This window comes from Castor canadensis, chromosome 5, assembly GCF_047511655.1.
Source record: "Castor canadensis chromosome 5, mCasCan1.hap1v2, whole genome shotgun sequence".
In the NCBI taxonomy this organism is placed as follows: Eukaryota; Metazoa; Chordata; class Mammalia; order Rodentia; family Castoridae; genus Castor; species Castor canadensis.
Window position 1 is genome coordinate 90227137 of NC_133390.1, and position 24318 is coordinate 90251454.

The 24318-nt window shown below is 34.3% G+C and overlaps 1 protein-coding gene and 1 non-coding gene across 2 annotated transcripts in view; one reads left to right on the forward strand and one right to left on the reverse strand.

Annotated features, from left to right (window-relative positions):
* The window catches only part of Pik3ca (phosphatidylinositol-4,5-bisphosphate 3-kinase catalytic subunit alpha), a 75900-nt gene that overhangs the window by 22292 nt on the left and 29290 nt on the right, over window positions 1-24318 (reverse strand). The window contains exons 2-9 of the mRNA XM_074073724.1: window positions 13180-13606; window positions 12459-12668; window positions 10337-10587; window positions 8406-8651; window positions 7572-7657; window positions 5387-5492; window positions 4755-4907; window positions 4525-4659 (exon numbers count right to left, since the gene is read on the reverse strand). Of these exons, the coding sequence (XP_073929825.1) occupies window positions 4525-4659; window positions 4755-4907; window positions 5387-5492; window positions 7572-7657; window positions 8406-8651; window positions 10337-10587; window positions 12459-12668; window positions 13180-13531 (1539 nt within the window). The 5' untranslated portion in view covers window positions 13532-13606. The remainder of the gene's footprint in view (window positions 1-4524; window positions 4660-4754; window positions 4908-5386; window positions 5493-7571; window positions 7658-8405; window positions 8652-10336; window positions 10588-12458; window positions 12669-13179; window positions 13607-24318) is intronic.
* Window positions 17559-17688, forward strand: LOC141423760 (small nucleolar RNA SNORA51). Its single transcript, XR_012448573.1, has one exon. It is a non-coding gene; the product is annotated as a small nucleolar RNA SNORA51 (small nucleolar RNA).

The following is a 24318-nucleotide window of genomic DNA, read 5'->3' on the forward strand; positions in this document are numbered from 1 at the left end:
AATTTTGTTGAAGAGCTAGATGGCCATCTTCTTTGCTCAACAAGTGCAAAACATTTCTATCTTTTTAAGTGCCAATCAGAATGATTAGGGAATTTAAAAATGTCTGCATCATCCTTTTTCTTGCAGTCACTTTTGTATACACACCTGCCTCTACATTTGCCCATTTAGAAAATGTATTAAGCAAATTTTGGTAAACAGCATTATAAGGATTATTAACTTGATTGAATTGAGATGCCAGGAAATTAGTATAGCACATCTTTACTGTGCTTATGAGGGCATTTCCAGGGAGGATTAACTACTAAAGAGGGAAAGACCAAACCTGAATGTGAGTGGCACAAACTGATAGGTGGGGCCCAGATGAAATAAAAGTGGAAAAAGGAAGCCCTAGTGTGCATTCTCTCCCACCCTCCCTATCATGAAGTACTGAAGCCTCTGAAACAGAGCGAAATAAGTATTTCCTTCTTTAAGTTATTTTTTAGGTATTTGTCACAACAATGAAAAGTCTAACATAGAAAAGTAGTTCCAAGAAGTGGGAACACTGCTGTGACTAAATCTGACCATGTGGTTCTTAAGCCTTTGAAACTGGTTTATGGTAGAAATTTGGAATAATTTAGAGATATGGGCTACAGAAATTCTGGGATGGTATAAGCAGAGCTTACTGGGTGATTCTTGTGGAAGCTCTATAGACCAGAATGTGGATAGAAATGTGAACTTTTTAGCCTGTCCATATGAGTTTTCAGGTGGAAATGAGAACTCTTGGGAGTTGGACTAGAGCCCATTCATGTTAAATGCTGGCAAAGAACTTGTCTACATTTTGTCCATGCCCTGAGACTTTGAATAAAGTGCATTTAAAAGGAATGGAATATCTAATCTGGCAGAGGAAATTTCAAGGCAGCACAGTATTTAGGCTGTGACATGGTTATTGCTGGCTGCTTACTGCTAGGTTTACAATGAGAATTGGGAACAAAAAGCAATAGAAAGATCTGAAAAACTTGCAGTTTGGTCATAAAAAATATGTAAAGTTGGGGCTAAGGAAGGCATGGTTGCTGAAGAGATTAACAGCCATTAAAAAAGAACCAAGTACTTTGCACTGGGACAATAGGAAAGATGCCTTGAGAACATCTCAGGAATTAACAGATGCCCCCATAAGAGGCTGAAGGGGGTAAAAAAAGTTTAAGTTCATTTATAAGATTTTCATTTGAGAAGAGAGCACTGTGGGCATTGTGCTCACGTAAGACCACCTAGGATTCCATTCCCTGTGCTCAGCTATCCAGGCATTCAGAAGCTAATGCCACTATGATTCAAGGTGGCTCAGTCACTGCTTGATCTGGCAGCAGATCTTGGCATTGTACAGATGATGCTGGTTTTGTAGCCATGGAACAATGCAAGAGTTGTGGGGTCATGGAAGCTTCCACTGGGATTTCAAAGAAAAGCCTGGGAGGGCAGGCAATGTGCAGTAGGGTACACAGGTAGCCCCTGAGCAGCAATGAATGAAATTGTGAGGGTGAAGACACATGGAGACCCCAGAAAGTTAAAAGATGCCAGGAACATCTGCTGAGGAAAGCTTCAGGTAACAAGCAAAGTCGGTCCTAGAGGGACGTCATGTGGGTTGTAACTGGCAAGGCCATAGAGGTGGGACTGTCTAAGTCAGTTGAAACATACATCCTATCATCACATTGTCTAATGCTGGACACGGAATTACAGGATTTAATGTATGCTCTGCTAGGTTTTCGTCTTGCTTTAGTCCCATCCCTCCTTTCTGTGCCCCCCTTTCCTCTCTTTTGGAATTGGGAGTGTTTACTGTGTTGCTGTACCTTAGAAGTATGTAAGTTATTTGATCTACAGAGACTCAAAACTAAGAGTTTACCTTGAGTCTCAGAAGAGATTCTGAACTTGGACTTTTGAGCAATAATGGAACTATGGTTTTTCTTTTCTTTGGAGATGGGTCAAATTCATTCTGCATTCTGAGATGGAAATAATCTTTTTGAGGGTTGGGGCAGAATGCTATGGTCTGGGTGTCTAGTTAAGAAGGAGTGGGCTTGTAATGGCTAATCTTGATTGTCAAATTAGTAGACTGAGAAATGTCTACAAGATTAATAAAGCACATTTCTGTATATGTCTGTGGGAATGTTTGAGACAGGATTAACTAAGGGAGTCAGACCTGCTCCAAATGTGGGTGGCACGATCCAACAGCTGGGGGTCCTGGATAGAATAAAAGAAGAAGAAACAAGCATTTTCTCTTTTTGCTTCCTGGCCACCATGATGTGAGCTGCTATGCTGTACTTGCACTCCCTGCCACTATGGACTTGAAGCCTCTGAAACCAGGAGCCAAAATAAATCTTTCTTTCCTTGTTTTTCTCAGGTTATCTGTCACAGTAACAAAAAGTTTGACTAATACAAATATTATTAAACATCATGTAAGATGGAAAATACAAGGCTGTTCAGGTACTTATTACAAAATACTGAGATTAAATCTTTCATGCTGAATGACTAATTGAATGAGAATACCACATTTCCCATTTGTCCTTATAAATACATTGTTCATTCTTGAGTTTAAGAAAATCCATGTAGAATACTATCAACTGATATTTAATTTATATATTTCACTATCATCATTATAGTCTGGAGCTGGATCATTGGTCTTTTCTATTCTTTTTTTGTGGTACTGGGGTTTTAAACTCATGGCTGGGCCTCATGCTTGGTAGAGTATATGCAGGTACTCTTACCATTTTTAGCAGCAAGCCCAGCTCTTTTTGCTTTATTTTTTTGATTGGGGTCTAGTACCTCCTTTCTCACTCTCTGGATTTTGTTCTATTTCCCAGGGGCTTTTGGTTATGTTTAGAGACATTTTTGATTTTCCCAATTTGGCATGGTGGTGTGCTTTTGGCATTTATTTAGTAAGACAGAAGCCAGGGATGGGCCTAACATCCAGCAATGCACAGGAAAGCCCCTCCGAAAGGAACTATTTGGCGTAGAATGTAGGGCCAAGGTTGAGATATACTGTTCTAGAGTCCTATTTTCTGTCTCAGCATTTGTATTATAAATACCTGCCTCTGAAGTTTCTTTCTCTTTGTCAATATTGGTACAAAGTGAAAAATCTGTCCAATAAAAGCTTAAAAAAACCCCATAGAAACAACAACCCTACAAAGATGGTATTTGCAGACTTTCCTTATACTTTTGGAAAGACAAAGCAAAACACTGGGCAATGCAATAAGAAAGCTGGAGGCTTATGTAATAGTGATGATTTATTTTACTATTATATCATCATTCTAGGCTATCATATCCTTGTAGTTCTTCTAAATCTTCATATCATTTTAGTTTTTTTTTTTAGAATATTGAAAGTAGTGAATAAGGATGAATTACTTCCCAGTAGGCTGAAATAATAAAATACCTTAAGATACAGAAAAACCAAGATTCTGTAATGTATCTTAGATTCCTAAGAGTTATTACATACTCAAACGGTAATTCAAAGAGTAACTTATTCTATTATAGAAGGAAACAATTTTTCTTGTTTCTTTGAAAGAAAAATGCTTCTAAGACGGAATATAAATCATGAGACAGGGGTAATATGCATTTCCCCTAAATAAATAAATTTGTAATTTCCCTTAAATAAATTTATTTAGTTTACAAAAGCAATTAGTAAACTCCTTAATAGGGGACAGAGCTACAAACTAAGTACAGTGTTCTAGGATGCCTCCTGGTGCTGCTGTTACTTGCCTGGTTTAGGCATATTTCAGGACCTCTTGGTCCTACAACAAAGTCAAAGCAAAAATTATAAATTTGGAGAGAAAGAGATACCAAATAGTAAAATTATCTTCTCTTACCACTGACTCCTTTGCCCTTAAGAAACAAGGGACAGTTAATTGTCCATATTGTGGTCCTAAAGTTATGGTCAAGATTAGACAACTGGAGCAGTAATTAAGCTATGTTTTATATGCATCTTTTTTGAAGGACATGGACTAATGTGGTGAAAACTTGGTTTTTTCTCTGTCTCCAAGTTCAACTTAACAAGGTATTTATTCTTTAATCTCAACTTTAAGGTTACTTATTCAGGGAGGTACTTCCCAAATCCCATATACATTTTACCCATAGAGTCACCTCTCAACCCTCAGTTAGTAATTCTTATCACATTATTGTTTTTCCTTCATGGCACTTAACCACAATTTATAATCTTATATTTCTGCTTACATCTGTTTAATGTTTGTTTTCAATATTAAAATGAATACTCAACAGAGATATTTACTTCACAATTACATTATCTAGTGCCTATCCTAGTGTTTTACACATAGTTGGCATTCAATAAATATTTGTTAAATGAATGAAGGCAAGCTAGGGCACTGCATAAACCAAGAAGAAACAGCTACAGGAAGAATATTAACATACAGAAAATTTTATCACAGTAGTCTCGTACATCTCAATAGCATGTATGCCAGTGTAACTAAAATACATGAAACCAAGTCCATACAGGTATGTACCCGTATCTACAGACTTCTGATACACAAGAAGCTAAATGATTTGCCTTACCAGTCCTGCATGGGAGTAGCTAAATCCTGCTTCTCGAGACACAGACCAATTGGCATGCTCTTCTATCACTGACATATCTGGAAACTTCACCACACTGCTGAACCAATCAAACTCCAATTCTAAGCATGGAGTTTCCTAAGAGATGGAAGAAAGGTTATTACACATATGTTGTGCTTGACTGTCACAAGAAAACAAATAAAAAGTCTAATTTATGATAATAAAAGCCTTACTTTATTTGGGTTTGACCCAGTAACACCAATAGGGTTCAGCAAATCTTCTAATCCATGAGGCACTGGCCAAAGATTCAAAGCCATTTTTCCAGATACTAGGGTGTCTGTGTAATCAAACAAGTTTATATTTCCCCAGGCCAATGGACAGTGCTCCTTAAAATAACAGAAAAAAATTCACTACTCTCTGGGTAAATTTACAAAATAAATTTCAAAACACTTTTCTTCCATGGAAAAGAGAACATGAAAACTGTGTCTATAATCTCAGAAACATGAACTCTATGAAAGCCACATTGACTTTCTTCAAAATTGAAGCATTTTTTTTCCTTTTTCATACTGGAAATTACATGTGTCTTCTTTAATTATAAAGCAGGCATCACCTGTGCACATAGTCACTGTTATGCAGTTACTTTGCACATTTAACAAATCATATCAATATGAACTCAGGAAATATTCATCAAAAATTAACTTCTGAAGTTCTCCTAAGGTATGAAGTTTTAAAATAGGTTTGATATACTAATATATTCTAAATAAAGAGAAAATCACATCCATTTTATGAGAAAATTTTAATCAGTGGTATAATTAGACGGTTTTAGAAGTTAACAAAATTAATTATTCCTTCTGTAATACTTTACCTCTTTAGCACCCTTTCGGCCTTTAACAGAGCAAATGGAAAGGCAAAGTCGAGCAGCACGAGGAAGATCAGGAATGTATATATCATAATTCAGCCATTCATTCCACCTATGTAACATTTTACCGAAAAACAGCTTTATTCAGAGTACAAAAATGACTCCACAAATAATCAAGAAAAAAATCAAGCAAATAAACAGTAAAGTGATGCACTGGAACAGGCTCTTTACAAGAGCAGATCAAAGTGGCCAAAAACATGTAGAAATAGTCAATGTTATTTTTCATATAGAAAATGAAAATGAAAATCTCATAGGTGACAATATGAAAACTAAGACTACTTTGGAGTAGTAACAATATGTACTAACAGGAAATTTCATACACTAAGACTGAGAATATAATTTGTTACAGCCAATTTGGAAAGCATAATCTACTAAAAGTGAACACATGTACACCCTGTGATCCAGCTCTACAGAATGTTAACAGCAGAATTTAAATTGTGGGATATTCATATAATGGGATATTGCACAGTAATGAAAACAAACAAGAGTTATTACCAAAATGAATGAAATCCTACAAACATAATAGGGAATAAAAGAATCCAGACATACAAGAATGCCTACACTTTGAGTCCATTCACATAAAATCCAAAAATAAGTGAAAAGAATCAGATATTGTAGAAGACTAGTGGTTACCTTTGGGGAGGAGAGAAGGTTAAATACATTGGAAACAGCAAAGGGCTTTTTGGAGTACTGGTAAATGTTCTATTTTTGGGCCTGATTTAGTGATTGCAATGATAATCACTTTGTCATAAATCACTGAACAATACAGTTATGATTTGTATGCTTTTGTGCATGCGTACTTTCACAATAGCTACTTAAATTTACTAGATTTTCAACATTTTAATAAAATATTATTAAATAAATTATCTTTTGCTTTGAAAAAGCTTTATTTTAGGATAAATGTTCTGAATATTATTTAGGAGCCATTACTTGGGGCTTATTGAATTGCTTGGATTGGTAGGTTTATAGTTTTCACAAAATGTGGAAGAATTCTGGCTATTATTTCCTCAAAATATTATTTTTCTCTTCTTCCTACAACTACTCCACCCCAACTTGTGATAGACATGTAGTGTGAGTGGGAAATAATGTGTTGTTTCAGGAAAAAAATTTAAAAGGTTACCACATAACTTGTAATTTGAATGATGTACTTTTTGACCTGTAACGGTTCAGGCAACGTGATGAACTAGTAGTTCCCTTCACCCTGATGGACAAGGCTAACCTGTCTTTGAACTTTTTTAGGCTGTCTCTAGAAAGATGGCCACCTTTAGCAACTGAATTACAAGATGAGACTTTCTCTTGATTCTTCTACTATTCAGCCTAAATTTCTTATGAGATTTACTTCTGGAGTATTTATTAGTTAGTCCTTGTATTAAATCCACCTTCAATTTTCAGTGGTTAATTTAAGTTTCTTTAAAATATTATTTAATAATATTTTATTTAATAAATAAAATTAAATAAATTAAATAAATTATTTAATAATTTAATTTAATATTAAATTATTAAACAGGATAGACTATTATTCCAGAATAACTCTACAAAGAGAGGTAAAGAAATAGGATGATGACAAACTTTTGAATTATAGTACCTTTTATTTCTTCATTACATCAAGGCAGTAATAATTTTAAACATTCCCAATAACTCCTCCCCATAAGAAACTGCCTTCTTTCCAAACACCCTTCAACTGAATGTTGTAAATATCTATTCTTTGGAGTGATTTGAATGAAACTGCCTTAGGGTAATCTGGCTCAAGAACTGTTTGTCAATTCTTACTGCTTTCACGTCACAAGAATGAAGATAAGAAAAAAAGGTGATAGATTTTGATGTGGGGAATTATCAGGACAAAATAATAATTGTATTCTGGTCTCTCCTTAAAGCAATAGGAAGAGAGAATGAGAAAAATTGTTTGAATAAAATTTTAGACAGACTCAATAAAATGATCCTGTAATTGATGCTCATTTGACATAAAGTACTTATGTCTGGAGATTACAAACATAAATATCTGGAGATTACAAACACACATTCATATATGTATATACACATGTGTTTAACTGTATAAAACTAGAGATGTCTTCACTTTTATTAATCACACTGACAAATACTAACATGACCTTTGGAAGTTTATCTCCCTTACCTTGGATTGGAACAAGGTACTCTTTGAGTGTTCACATTGTCACATAAGGGTTCTCCTCCATGGTAGATACCTGTTCGAACATATATCTAAAAAAGAAAAAAAGAAGGTATACACAAAAATATATTCATACATACCACATATGCACATACACATACTAGGGAGAACTGAGCACTAAACAGTAAAATAATGCAATTAATATGAATGAGAAAAACCAAAGAAAAAAGTTTTGTTTAGATGTAAGTTTTCTGTCTTCCTTTTCCTCTTCATACATATAATAAGCTAATACTGATAGAGTCATCATCAAAATTTGATCCATTTATAATGGATCAGAGTAAAAAATTAATAAAGGCTCACAAATCCCTTTTAGCTAGATATGTAATTCAGAGGTTTTTTATTTTAGAAAGATAAATTGATATATATATGTATATATACATATATATGTACATGCATATATTATTTAAAGCCTGTGGCAACTAGAGTAGCACCACATAAAGACATTAATATTTCTGTAACAAAGATGAATATTTATACTAAGTGGGATTAATAAAGACTATAAAAAGGCTCACTTTAGATCAGATCAGGCTTTGTTGCCACATGAATTCTGTAAAACTTTTGGTTTTAAGGGCCTAGAAAAATGATAACAGAATTACAGTAAAAGGGCTTAGAGGTGTATAAAAGCTAAGGGAGATATAAATTCAAATATAATACATTACATATTTATTTTCTGAGATTTGAATGTTTTTCTAGTGATTTAAAAACATACAAGCCAACAGATTATACAGTTCAATAAAAAAGGTTTACATAAAATAATTAAGAATCAGCATCTGATCTTACCTTATCAATGTCTCGAATATTTACATTTACATAGGTTGCACAAAGAATTTTGATTCTGAGTGCACTATTTATAACCCAAAGGGATTTTGTAGCTGTTTCTCCGTTCATGTACGGTGTAGCTGTGGAGATACGTCTGGAATAAGATGGCATTGTGAAACAGTCCATTGGCAGTTGAGAGTAAAGGCTTTCTTTAGCCATTAGCATCAAATTGGGCATCCTCCCAAGCATTATACAGCTTCTTATATACTGTAAGAGATTAAGGAAAACCTATAAGGTTTTTCATTTCAAAGCAACATATAAGAGTGTTATGAAAATTTACATACTAATCTGCAAAGGTGATTAAAAAATCATACCATAGATGTTTATTTTTAGTACTTATTTATAAACATTTAAAATACTAACATTTGAGAGCTAGCTTATAGCATAGATCAAAAAGCTTTTCTGAATTTAAATTATACAAAAGAAAAGATATGGTCAACTTTTTTCTTTGTTTGGTGGTACCAGGATGGGGTGGTTTGAACTCAGGCCCTCATGCTTGTTAGGTGGGTGCTGTAACTACTTGAGCCATATTTTTAGCCCTTTTTGTTCTGGTTATTTTTGGCATAGGGTTTCACTTCTTGCACAAGTGGCCTGGATTACAATTCTCCTATTCTACACTTCCCACCAGAGCTGGAATGACAGGCATGTGCCACTGCACCCAGCTCTTGATTGAGATGGGATCTCACAAATTCTTGGCCTGGGCAGGCCTGGAACCTTGATTCTCCCAATCTCAACCTCCCAAGGAGCTAGGATTATAGGTTTGAGCTGTCCCTGGCATAAGACCAACTTTTAACACTACAGTTCTACTCTTAACTGGAAGGAAGGAAAAAAATTAAAACAAGAACCAGATACTCCTAACAGAAAAACAGTATCACTTATTAAGCCTCTATCATTCAATTAAACTATAATGATGTTTCATCTAAGGATTGTTGCCCATTGCTCTTCTGTCCAAGCATTTCCTGAGAAACATTTGCTTTGTTAAAACAAACAAACAAAAAACAGAACAAGGAACTGGGCATGGTGGCTCACACCTATAATCCCAGCGTCTTAGAAAGCAAAGATCGGGAAGAATGTGGTTCTAGGCCAGACCCGGCAAAAAGTTACTGGGAGCCCTTCTCAATCAATTAGATGGACATGGTGACGTGCATGCCTGTGATGGAAGCTGCACAGGACACAGTAAGACCACAGTCTGAGGTTGGCCCAGGAAAAAAAGCATGAAACCTTCTCCAAAAAAACAACTAAAGCATAATAGGGCTGGGGGTATGATGCAAGTGGTAGAGTACATGCCTAGTAAGCATGAGGTCCTGAGTTCAAACCCCAGTAAGGCTGAAATAAATAAAACAAAGCCACATAAATATAGGAGATTCATAAAATCATAGATATTAAAAATATTAGAATACATTGGTTCAAATTTTGAAATGGTAGTGAGGATAGAGATGTTTAATATAAATGCTACTATTTACATATTATAATGGTCTATTATTACCTATAAGCCCAACTGCATCATAAACAACCTGAAAGCCAGGACATGTTTTACAGATCAATACTTTTATGCACTTGTTATTGTAATTTCATAATGAGTAGATACATAAGAGGTAGAAAAAGAGTAGGAAGTATTAAGAGTACATGTTAACAGGCCATGAATTTTTTGAAATGTTCATTTTAATTCTATTCCCATTGCTTGGGAGAGGATAAAAATGATGAACTACCCCATATTTTGAGGCTAGTATAACTGCCAACATTTTTAGACTTTGAAAGAATTACAGCAAAAAACAAAAATCTTTACAAATGAGATTTTCCAATATTATTTAATTTTCAAATAAGTATATCCTAAAAATACATATGACCACTTTTTAAATTTAAAATTAATATTCTTGAAACTTATTACTCACCTTATATTGACTCAGAGGATATTTTTCTAGGAAGTATTCATCACATCCACATACTTTTAAAATATACTTGCCCTGATATTCTAAAACACAGAGTTTTAGTTGTTCAGAGGAGAGCAACATACTTCGAGTTTTTTTCCTGATTGCTTCAGCTATTACTTGTTCTGGCACACAGTCATGGTTGATTTTCAGAGTATACTTCTGCTTATCATTATTTGGAGAAACTATTACCCAAATCACCACTATTATTTGTCCTGTAATAGAAAAACACTATTAGATGTATTATCACGTCTATTTCATTTTTTAAGAGATAATTTTCAGGTTATATACTTCCCATTACTTGAATCATAATCAGAAATGATTTCTAATCTACCTAATTAAATATAGGTAAATACCTGGTAGAAATAGGAAATGTTCATATCTGATGAGATTGCCAGAACATGTCCAAGCCTACTGTTTTATGGCAATCACACAAGAGTGGGGGTACTTGGCCCCAAGTACCTCAGGCCAAGCTAATTTCCATTTTAAACTGCACGAAATGATTAAGGGCACAAGCCCTGTGAATAATCACTCATGATGGTTTCAATGACTTAACCGTGCCTAAAAATAGAAAATTATGGGAAGGAAAGAATCAATGGTGACTTATAGATGTTGAATTAGAATAATAAAAAAGATGAGGAAGAAAAGGTCAGAAGACGAAGAGGAAAGTGGAATTGGATTTTTCAACTTTCTCCTATTAAGATCAATTAAGCCAGGATACCCCACCTAGAGTGTGAAAAAGAAAAGTTTGAAACTATGGGAACTATGTTCACATTCTAATTTTTTAAAACTTTTCTGTATATTGGAAATTTTTCATAGTAAAGTGAAAAGAACATTCATTTAAAAAAAGTTTGCTAGAAAAGAATTGATCTTATGTTATATTGTGTTAAACTACTTTGAATAATATGGGTGAAATAGAAATAAGATGTCTTATTCTAACAGAACTTTATATTTAATAACATGTGAGAATTATTCTACAATTTCAAATTAAAAGCTTCATTTTGTTATTATTATTTTTTTTTGTTGTACTAGGGGTTGAACTCAGGGCCTTCACCTTGAGCCACATCACCAGCCCTATTTCTGTGAAAGGTTTTTTTTCAAGATAAGAGTCTCACGAACTATTTGCCCCGGCTGGCTTTAAACTGTAATCTTCCTGACCTCTGCCTCCTGAGTAGCTAAGATTACAGGCGTGAGCCACCAGTGCTCAGCTCATTTTGTTATGTCAAAAAATAGTTATTTATCTGATATAACGACATTTAAAATTTCTAAGTCAAAACAGTTTATAATCTTCGTGTTTCATTTAATTCTAGAAATTGGCACATTAAATGTCACATATACCTACAATATCACTCATTATGATCAGATTTAATTATTGCATGTAACAAAATTTTCTATATATGTAGCAAGAATTTCATAAAAAATAATTGTACTTATTTATCTATTTATTTTATGATTGTACTAATAATTGTACTTATTTATCTATTTATTTTATGTTTTGCTGAGCTGGGAACCAAATCCAGAGCCTGGAGCATGACAGGCAAGTGCTCTACCACTGAGCCACATTTCCAACTCCTCTTGTTTTTATTTGTAAAAAGGATAGCTACTCAGGAGGCTGAGCTGAAGAAGATCACAGTTCAAGGCCAGCCTGGGCAAATGGTTCATGAGACCTCATCTTCAAATAACCAGAGGAAAATGGACGGGAGGCATGGCTCAAGTGCTGGAATGCCTGCTTTGCAGGCACAAAGCCCTGACTTCCAATCCCAATTCTACCAAAAAGAAAAAAAAAGGAAAAGTAGGCTCTGATTTTGTTAGTAGCCTCAGAAATAGTGAATTTCAAACTTTACCTTCTTCAGTTTTACTGAGTTAAAATTCACCAAGGGATCCACACAATATTGTACAATTCACTCAATCAAATGTTAACTGTCCACAAGTTGTATCCTTAGCACTCAGCTATATTTTGTCAGTATAAGCAGCCCCTGCCTTTCAAGCTCATCCTCAAACTAGGAAAGAAAGACTATACAAAAATAAGACATAAGTAGAACATTTTACTACAGTAGTGATTACAGTAGATTGACAACTTTCTTACCTTTGTCTAATTTATTATATATGTGCTTTGGCAGTTCTGGTGATGACTCTACATTTGGAGGATACACATACATTGCTCTACTATGAGGTGAATTGAAATCCCTAAGATCCACAGCTTCTTTACAAACGTTCAGAATATTTCTTCGGAAGTCCTGAACTTCTGGATCTTTAACCATGTCAAATTCACACACTGGCATGCCGATAACAAAACCTTAAAAATATTGCGTAAAAAATATTGCATTCCAATAAGTATACAGTGTGGACATGTTTCTTACAAACAGGAAACTGTACAGTTTTGGAAGATCACAATAGAGTTAAGAAGTTTCTTTGAGCTTAAACTCTTTGATGAATAAATATAATAAGAGATGAAAGGTCTCCAATATTTTAGTGTTAAAATACATCTTTCATGTTATCAGTATATTGTGTTGATACCTGTCATCAATTATTTTTTACAGAATAATAAAACTTGGATATAACAAATCTAAGCCCTCTTATAAATCAAATTTCTTAAAGAAAAGGTTATCAAGGTATTAAAAATAGTTTCATAGCTCAATAGTCAAAATACTTTAGATATATAAAGATTTTTATTTAGATAGCTATTTAAGATTACAAAGGTTCTGGTTCAGACAAAATATTTTAGTAATGAGGTAACAGTTATGCTTCATGGTTATTTGCATTTTAGACTAGATGACAATGCCATTTAGCTGAAAATTATATCATACCAATTTCTCGATTGAGGATCTTTTCTTCACGGTTGCCTACTGGTTCAATTACTTTTAAAAAGGGTTGAAAAAGCCGAAGGTCACAAAGTCGTCTTGTTTCATCAAAAAATTCTTCCCTTTCTGCTTCTTGGGTAACGCTTACGAAAATGTAAGAAGATTCATCTTGAAGAAGTTGATGGAGAGGGTATTTTCTTGCTTCTTTAAACAGTTCATGCTTTATAGTTATTAATGTAGCCTCACGGAGGCATTCTAAAGTCACTATCATTCCATTTGGTAGTAAACATTCTACTAGGATTCTTGGGGGCATCAAGTGGATGCCCCACAGTTCACCTGATGATGGTCGTGGAGGCATTGTTCTGATCTTTACAAGATTTACATACAGAACTACTTTAAGGAATCAGATGTATAATTACTCCAAAGCAGTAACCTAAGTGAAAAAGAAAACACCTGTCAAAAGAGAAACTGAAGAACACATTTATGGCAATGATAAATGTAAAAAATTCATTTTTTGTAGTTGGAATTGATTAGATAAGCAATAATAACCATCTTAAATATTTTAATGGAGATTATTCTAAATTAAGAGTATAAAGAATTATTTCTGCAGAAATTAGAAAAACCACTTCTATTTAATTAAATTCAGTAAGTCATTTAAAAAACATATTTAAATAGATTTTCTTAGTTAGGTCTTATCAAGACAGAGCTGAGGCCATGGGAAGAATTAAAACTAAGTTATAATTCAAATCAAAACTGCCATCATATTATCACCTTTATAATTCTCTGTTATTTTATGGAGCAACAAATTTGGGCTAGAAAGGGTCTTTTAGGGCCATTGCTCTTATTTTAAAGATAAGTAAAGTCAAGTCTAGAGAAGTCAAATTCTTTTTCTCTTCACTTCTTACCCACAACCTGCAGTAATGAGAAATTACATGGCTTAGTCTTCTTTCTTTCTTAGATCAATCCTTATAGTTTCTCTTTTTTTGGTGGTGGTAAGTGGGATTGATTCTGGTCCACCACTTTGTTTTCAAAGTATGGTTTAGGTAAATATTTGCAAAAGAACAAAGTGTCAATAACGTATTTTCCTTGAAATATAAGGAATTTGCAATAATACATGCATCTGCTCAAATAATCCAGTCCTAATACTTGTGATTAAAATGAACTGATCTACAGCAAATGGAACACATGACTCTGTCAACAGAATGTTCTAATCACCTGTGTTAAGAATTCGTTAAGATTTTAAAAACTATTAAGTGTTACTATGATTTGAAGGCCCTTAATTTTTAAAACTTCAACAATCTTGGGATTTCTTTTGGAAGATACTAGCAAAACCTATAAGACACAAGTTTTTCTCCTGTTTATATTTTCTTTTATTCAGGAAGCTAAACTGTGAGGGTGTAACAAAATGTAAAGTGAAAGATATCAAAAAGAAAAGAAAGTTAAGCAAGAGAAATGAAAAAAACTGTATTTGATTATCCATACTATAGACAAAAGCTGTAAATTACACTGCCTGTTCATTAAAGTGTATGCGTGCTGACTTCAGGCCCATGCTGGTGCTGGGTATATGATGAAGAATAAGATAAGACATGGTCTTTGCCCTCATAAGACAAAGTCAAGAGTGTGAAGATAACGTACATGCTGTGTGTGGAGTAATTAAACTCACAGTTATTAAAGAGAATAAATGCTATAATAGAGAAGTGGCAGGCTCTACAAAAGCACAAAGTCTGGTCATCTGACTCAATGGGTGGGAAGGTCTCCAACAGAACATAACATATACACTGAATCATTTAGTCTTGATAGACTCCTCTGCCTCACACCATCAACATGTAACTCATCAATGGATTTTCTTAATTTGTCTACATTCTTTCATTCCCACTCTTAGTACCTTGGGTCAGCCCACCACTATTTCCTGTCTGGACCACTGCAGAGACCTAACTGGTTTCCTTGCAATTTTGTTTGTCCCCTTAGTCCTCCCTCACCTCACAGCCAGTATGACCTAAAGAGCAACAGGGCCTATTTTGATCAGATACTTTTGCTTTACCAATTCTCATTTGCAAACAAGTGATTATTATATGCTCCAAAGTTATAGTGGAAAATGTTCTTCTAACTTACAAAAGAGATTCACTGAAGTTATAAGATTTAAGATATTATTATATTTCCTATACTTTTAAAATTCAGATGGATCAATTTGTGTGCACAATTACAAAAGTGACTTAAATTAGGCTTTTTAAAATGTACCAAAAACTTTGAAGAATGCAAGGGAAAATGCCAAATGACTACTTTTTAAATGACAATCTGCTTGCATAAAAAAGTTCAAATAAGAACAAAACCAAAACCACAACCCACACCAAAACAGCAGCTGTGTTTATGGTCTTCTTTGTTGAATAGTGCTAAGAAGTCTATGTCATAGAACTACTGGGACAACTATTTTATGTAATAAAAATTACCCAGAGATTCTCATATATTCCCTAAGAATAAGACGAATCTAGTGTGATAGGCATTATTGATTTCATTCCTTATTCTATTATAATATATTTTGGGTAACTATTAAATGCTCAAGATACACCCTTTTCATAAAGAAAACAGATGTGATCATAGCTATAAAACACTTGGAGGGCTGGGGATATAGCTCAGTGGTTAAGTGTTTGCCTAGTATGCATGAGGCCCTGGGTTTGATTCCCAGTGCTCAAAAACCAAAAACAACAGAAATAAAAACACATGGAAATCCTGGAAGACAGGCTCTGGTTGACATTATAACACAGAAAACAGAAGATGCTTTACTTTATTTGCCTAACGGTTATTTGTCTTTTCATGCTAGGCCTTATTCTGGTACAAATTAATGTAGAAAAAGCATATGGAGTTAACATTTTACTATTTAGGATGTACTATTCTCTTTAGGGAGCATGGTAGAATTATTGATGGTAGTATGATGAGAAAACCAAAGGTCAGCAAAGTAAGTTACTTACCACCAGAAAATGGATTTTTTTGAATCTAGGCCTAGATGATTTTAAAACACACACTCTAACTATGATAGTGTTTATAGACAGTTATGGCCAGACAATACTCAATGATGATGAACAAGAGAATGGACTCTAAAGTTTCACTAGATTCACACTCCAGCTCCCTTTCCTTAGTTAATAGTTGTGTGGTACTAGGCATTTTAGTTCATCTTATTGACCATCATTTTCCCCTATTTGTTAAATTGGGATAATAACCATCTACTTCCCTGAGTCGTTGTGAGGCTCAGATGAGGTAACATGAAAAACATAAAGGCAGACAGTAAGCACTCAATAAATCAATAAATGTTAAACACTCTTAACAAATTTGTAAAGTATTGTTAACACTATCTTTTCAAGTTATTTTGAACTGCCCAGCACTGGTTCTGCTTCCCCCCCCCCCCCTCCTAAGAGTGGTTTAGTTTTTATCACAGAGAGAAGGAAGAACTTCACCAGGTAGAACCAGATTCAAGTGCTACTACTTGAAGGTAGCGCTGGTCATGCAAGACTCATACACAGGCCTGGAACAGAACTGAACAGTTCAGAGGCTGATGCTTTTGCAGCTACTTCTGGTTCCCCAAATCCCTAAGATTTCTATTTAAATACAGCTATTGTCAGTTTAGGTGTATGGAATCCCTTGCTATCTGCTTGTTTTGAAATATACCTATTTATGCCAGGCTCTAGGCTAAGTATGAGATAAAAACACAGGTAAAGAAGATGCTTTCCCAGGTTGGTGGAATGGCTCAAGTGGTACAGTGCCTGCCTTGCAAGTGTGAAGGCCTGAGTTCAAACTGTAGTACCACAAAAAAAAAAAAAAAAAAAAAGAGAAGAAGAAGAAAGATGCTTTCCCTTCTGTTTTTGAGGGACTTATAGTTTACAGGCATTTTAACAATGTGATAATGGAAAAACCTGAGAAGATGAGAGAAGGCTTCAGAGAGGTAGTTTCAGCAAAACATTACAGACTATCAAGGTCTCTCTCTCTCTCCGCCCCCCCGCCTTGCCCCTCCCCACACTCATACTCACACATAGGGGTAGGGGGGAAGACTTGGATGTAGGGAGAACTACATGAGAAGGGCATTCTAAATGGCCACAAGAGTGAGTGTGCAAAGGCACAGTCCATAAAAGAACACAGCCTGTTATACCAATATAAGCTATTTTTTATTGAGTTTGAAGTGCATGCGCACAGGTAGGGTATGTGATAAGGAAGGAGGAGTGAAAGGTAGGTGGAGGCTAGGTAATTAAGACATTTTGAAGGATTTGAATTTTATGTTGTACACTGAGTAAAAAGGACCCTAAGTGTTTTGGGCCAAAATGATGTTTTTTCCTTGATTTTAAAAATTCTCTTAGATTTCTTTAAAAATTGCTTTTCAGATACAGGAAATAATACATGACCACCAAAGTGTCAACAGCTACATCTTCTTACACTGACTGTATAAAAAGAGGAAGCAAAATAAACCTTCCTCATATATACTTTAGCTCAGGTCCTATACTAGTCTATATTGTGAATGGGGAGACATGGTGTTAAAAAAAATACAATATTTGAGTATATAATATATGAATGTATAATATTTAAAATAAAAGGGCCTTTAGATCGTAGAAAAATTAAAAATGTTGATAAAGATGGAATTATCAAATTTAAATGCATTATCTTCTATTTATAAAAGAACTTATTTAAAAATAGAGGGGAATAAGTTGCTATAAAATTATTTCTTTCAAATACTACTCTAGGCAATTTGAAGGTGTAGGGATGAAGACATGCTTACTAAAAATACTAATAATAAAACATTTTTTTGGGGGGGGCAGCACTAGGGTTTGAACTCAGGGCCTCGCACTTGCTAGGCAGGCACTCTACCACTTGAGCCATTCTACCAGCCGTACAGTAAGATATTTTAAGAGTCAAGGAATAACTTTTGTTTCTGAATGTCACGACTAAATACTCAAACTACAGGCACACTTAAGAATAAACTAGTTTTGCTTATCTTATTTAAGATATTTATATAATTTAACATATTTAAATAAATTGTTTCAATTTGGATAGTCCTATTTTCTTAGAAGAATATATATAATTCAGTTTACTCTTTTTTGATGAGTTACAGTCCTCATTATAAACACAATTATTGTGTAATACACGATAATAGCAAAGCTCTTTGTGATTATAAGGAATGGGAGAAGGAGGATGTTCTGGTCCTAAAGCCAGTAATTCCAGGTTGAAGATGGTACTTTTTCAAATGCTCCCCATTTTCCAAGTTTTCTAGTAGTCTATGGTCATCTCTCTCTCTCTCCCCTTCTCTCCCCTCCCTTTTGGTGGTACTGAGGTTTGAACTCAGGGCTTCACACTTGCTAGGCAGGTGTTCTACTGCTGAGCTACTCCATGAACCCTTTTTTGTGTTGGATATGTTCGAGATAGGCTTTTTTTTTTTTTTTAAACAGCAATCCTCCTGATCTCTGCATCTTGAGTAGTTAGGATATGGTCACTTTTTCATTGAGGGCAGCCTGCCAGATCACTGTAACATCCCCTTTTATTGTTTATGTCTAGTCAGAACCAACACGTGGACACCATTTTACAACAGCCTACATACTAAAAGCCAACAGACCAAATGATGTTGTGAGGGGCTTTGCTATATGACTTCAAGAACACAAAATATGTCACAGACATATGTTACTATTATCTTCTTTGCCATCCCTGGATGTGCTCTTTTGCTAATACTGATCTTAAATTTTGGCAGCCAAAATCTAGTATAATATTCTAGAGTCAATATTACTAAGGTAGAACACAGGAAATTATTACTTGACTGAAGATTTTGAGTCTATAAACACAGGCTAACATAGAGGTGTTTCTGACTTTAGAAGATTATGTTTAGAAAACATCAATATTGTATCTGTAGCAGAAGGTTATTAAAAATAAAAAAATCTATTTTGAAACATACACCTGCAGGTTTAGGTGATATATCTAGGCTGACGTGGTTGGTAGACTCCGTTATATCAAACAGTCATAATTTGCTAAACAAGCTGTTATGTATTTTCTAGAGCTCCGTGTTTCACAATATAGGAGTTGCTTAAATGTTTGTTGAAACACCAATGGGTTTTACAAATACTTGTTTCTGATTTTCCTGTAATGTTAAATAAATATTGATATTTTCCACCCTTACCTCCAAACAGATGAACAGGAACACATTAGTATTTTAAGTTTTATAGCTCAGTTATATCTCTATTTGCTTACTAACTAGAAAATAAAAATCAGCTTTCCTAATTTTTAAATTACCAAGTGAATCTTAAGTTTAGTTTGGCTTAGAACAGAACAAAACGTCCTTCTATTCTTCTTATAGAAATGTGATTGAGTTAATAAAGCAATGGTCTTATTATCCTATTTGGATGTTACTTTAAATATTTCTAGAGTTAATTATTCCTGTTCTTAATGTTATCACAGATTCTTACAGGTATTTTCTGTAGCTTAATACACTCTTATTATCAACATCCATGTTTGATTTTTTTTACTAGACTATGAACTTTTCCAGGATAGGCATGAGTGTGACTGTAATCTTGAAGCATTGAAAAAAAAAGTAGAAAACTAAATTGTTGAAATTATTCAAGAGAAAATGTACTAAGGGCTGAAGAAGGGAGATAGCAAAAGGAATACCAAGATAGAAATAGATGGAGATATCTTGTAAAGGAAAATTAAAAGCACTCAAAGACCAACTGAATTTGGGGAATAAGAAGCATATTTAAACAAATTTCACTGCAATGAAAATTCATGGGAACCAAGTATCCTTCGGTACAATTTTCTGAACCTCAGTAAGGGCCTCTACAATTCTCTTCCACTCAAGAGTCACTGAGCTGCTGCTGGAGTAAGTCCAAAGGGACAGCTGTAATATATACTAGCTCTGGAAGGATGCACATTATCCACTTCTTCCAAAGTGCTGTTCCTCACTGACCTTTACAAGCTGACCATGAGAAAACAGATTTAATTCATGTTTTTTAACAAAACAGAAAGATCTTTATAACTTTAGGGTAGAAAATCAAGTTCTCATGCCTAGTGTATAGAAAATTCAAATTTCTTTAGTAAGGGACACAATTCATTTCTACTATGAAGTTCATTATGAAAATACATTTCAGAGATTTATTTGCATCAGAGATTTTGTGGCACTCCCTCACATGAGGTCAAGTTGGCTTAATGAATTAAAAAAAATAACGACAAATATTAACACTGAGCTGAGTAATGTCCATGGCAATGTAGACTTCTCATTATCAGCCAATGTGAATAAGGTGGGTTAAAAGAATCTAGTGTAAACAGCAGAATCAAATGCAGTAAAGAACCATTAATGAATTAGATTATAAATTCTTGATCTTAGGTTATTAGGTAAGTTATAAACTTAACTTTTTACATACATACATAGATCATACCAAATCTTGGGATGTGTAGTAACAATTTTCTCAAATTGGTCTTTAAAAATTCAAATTTTATGAACCTGGGATGTTGCTCAGTGGTATAGCATTTGCTTAGCATTCTTGAGGTCTTGGGTTTGACCACTAGCACTGAGAAAAAAAATCAAATTTTAGTGTGCACAAGGACAAAATAAAATTTTGTAAAATTTAAGCAAAAAAGGAGACTAAACAATAATCAAAGTAAAGGTGAGAGAGACAGGACTATGAAGAAAGGCAAATGTAGTTACACAATGTAGAAAATAGATATTTCATCAAAATGCAATATAATTTAATAGGATATAAATTATTTAAGGAGTTTTCTAATTTCCTTTCTCATCTTCCTAAAAGATACATGGCAGATTATCTTAGTTTCACACAAAACAAAGAGCAGTCAGTCAGAAATAAATGGCAAGCCAGGCAACTAACTCTCGAAACTCCATTTACAGTTACAGATCAAGATGACAGTCTTTGTAAGTTTTGATTTAAAAATGCAGAACTAAAAGAATGACTAATACTTCAAATGGAAAATACACTGATATTTTGCCTATGTTTTTCTAGTAGAATATTTTTGTTTCAAATCTTTGATTCTTCTTAATTAACCAGAAAAACTTTGTGAGTAATGGCATGCACTGGTAAGATAAGTGGGCACTATTAGAAGTGTATCCTCCTGACCAAAGTAAAAGCAAAAGCTAACCAGACCACAAAAAGTCTAATCAGTGACTTAAGCTTTGACTATAACAAATGAATAACCAAGGAACCTAAAAATTCTTTAGACTTCTGTATATTTTTAAAATATGGTACTACTATTGTTATTATTACCATTATTATTTAGTAGCAAGGAGAACGATGTGTATTAGCTCAGTCTTGTTCTAAGTAGAAATGGTACAACCAGAGTGCTTCTGCTTTAGTAGAGATCAGAGCTTCATAATCCTCAGTTCCACCGACCCTAGGGAGAACCCTGAAATTTTTCAGACTTCCCTGGTAGGTACAGGCTCCTTTGTTTCACGTAGTCTCCCCTATTTTCTCTTGCTCATGGGATGAAGACATAATTTAGTCACGACTGGGACTCATATTCAAGTGCTATTCCTTCTGATGGTCCTCATCTAGCATCTATACACATTAAAACTTGCCTGTACCCCACTGATTAATTAACTTTATGATTTTAATGATGACGAAGAAAAGATGAGTTTGGCATACCAACCATATACTGCCACCATAAGTAAAGTAAAACAGGTCAGCTATAGGCTTCTCAGCAGAATCTGTGGCTCTTACATTCCTTGCAGATAGTTTGCATCCACAGATAGCTTTTATTCACAGATTTTCAGTCTAGTCTGACCCAAATAAATACACAGCTAGCAACTTTGGGTGGGGAAGTAAAAGCAGGCATAATATTCACCTATTTGCATCCAGATACATTTCATAGAAAGTCTCTTTGTTTTAGACCATTATTTTCATTTTTCACTGACTCAACATTCCAAATATAACAAATTTATCAGTATTATCTGTCAGAGAGCCAAAATGATCCAAGGGAGATAATCAGGGACCGATCATAAAGTTCCACTACCATCTACAGTTCCCAAGAGAGTCTCCTATTTCCTGAGGCCAAATATCATAGAACTGCAGCTATGGTGTCTGTGCCTACAGCTACATACTCCCAGACACAAATAATGAGCAAAGCAAATATTCATATAACGTAGCCCTAACTGGCTGTAGCAAGAATGACATTTTCAAAATCGAACAAGGTCTTAACAGTGTTGCAGTGATCACAGTGCTGATTCTGCCAATACTGACAGGCTGAAGAGGTGTAAATAGACTCAACCAATTTGTTTTGCAGCAGGAAAACAACCTGCTGGTAAGTGAATCAAATAAAAAGATTAGCTTAAAATATGGAGTACTTCTTAAATGTGTGTATCAATTTTACATAGGAAGGGGCCAATCTAGTTGTCTGTTGAAACAGAAACCATCTAATGACCTTGTACTTAAAAAAGTACTAAGAGGACCTTGCTTTCAGTTTTATCTATCTGAAGACATAGTCTCTGATGGCTTGCCTTACATAATTAAGCAATAGAGTAATTCAGTGTCACAAGACACACACTGTAAATTGCAAAGCAACATGCAACACTGGAAAAAAATCTGGCTTTAGAAATACTGAATATCTTTGTTTATCATATCAATCCTGAGGTCCCTGACATTTTTGTCTAGTTATTTATCTACATTTGCTTTTATCTTTTGTCCCGGTATCACAATCTCAACCTTCAACTGATTTTCCTTTTTAGAGGCTATTATAATCTCTCAAGAATTCTTTCCTCTTATACCATTATCTATTGATAATTTAACATTCTTACAAAAAGATATAAAGCATAGAATATATAGTGCACTAAATTTTCATTTTACTTAAGCTGATCACTTAATGTCTGTTCTTAGCCTGCTCATTTTATATGCCAAATTTATTGACCAACTTTTTTTCCATTTTACTTAATGACATAAACCCATTGAAAGCTACTTGTAAAAATTTTCCATTTTCTTCAAACTATATTCTAATAAATATAAGATACTGTACTATTTAGTGATGAATCCCTTTGTCTATCCATAGGTAAAAATGCATTTCAAAGAGTATGTAATGACACTCAATAAAAGGCATGAAATATAATAGCAACTTGATTTTAAAAATTGTTTTTTTGGCCAGGCATGGTGGTGTTCCCCTGTAATCCTAGCATTTGGACAGGAGGACAGGAAGATCATGAGTTTAAGGTCAACCTGAACAACAAACAACAAAAAAAACATGAAACAAAAATTTTGTTTAATGTTAAAGACCAAAAAATAACATTATATTCCAATTTAACTGCTTGCCATCTGTCCAATTTCCTAGCAATAACAGAATATTTTTGTATTATATTAGTAATGATGAAAAATTTTATTATAATCAATTATTGGCCAACTTTAACAGTTATTTATCATCCATGAGTATTTTATCTCTGGTAAATGGGCATTTCATTAAAACAAAATTTGAGGTAATGGAGGATAGCTGTTTGGCAAGCAAAGGAACAAGATCTCCCAGAAGTGCAATCAAAGAGAAGGAGGTTAATTTTAGCATAAGCATCGCCTAGCCAAGATTTGAAGAGTTCTATGAATGATAGCAACCCAATGTGGAGGCATGTAAGAATATTTTTTAAAGAAGTCAGTATTTTCATTTTTATTCATTGATGCTTTACATCAGTTGACTAACTGATGCATAAAGCTCAACAAAAATTATTTATAGTGCTTTCTTATAAAATGTAGCAACTGAGAAAACTTTTTAACTTGTTATTTAGTATAGATCATTATGCTGTTGTCCTAACAACTGCTTCACATGTTATGATTCATTTGTTAACTTTTCCTGAAATTAAAAAAAGGCACAGAAGGAGATGTAAGAAAGTTTGAAAAGGGGATTTTCAAAATCTAAAGTTCTCAGCCTTCTCAATTGACTGAAGAAGTCACTCAAGAAAGGGAATGAGCTGGGTGCTGGTGTCTCACACCTGTAATCCTAGCTACTCAGAGATCAGGAGGATCGTAGTTCGAAGCCAGCCTGGGCAAATAGTTCACAAGACCCTATCTCAAAAAAAAAAAAAAAAAAAAAAAATCACAAAAAAGGGCTGGTAGAGTAGCTCAAGGTATAGGCCCTGAGTTCAAACCCCAGTACCACAAAAACAAAACAAAACAAAAGGGAATGATTGAAAGAATAAAGTGA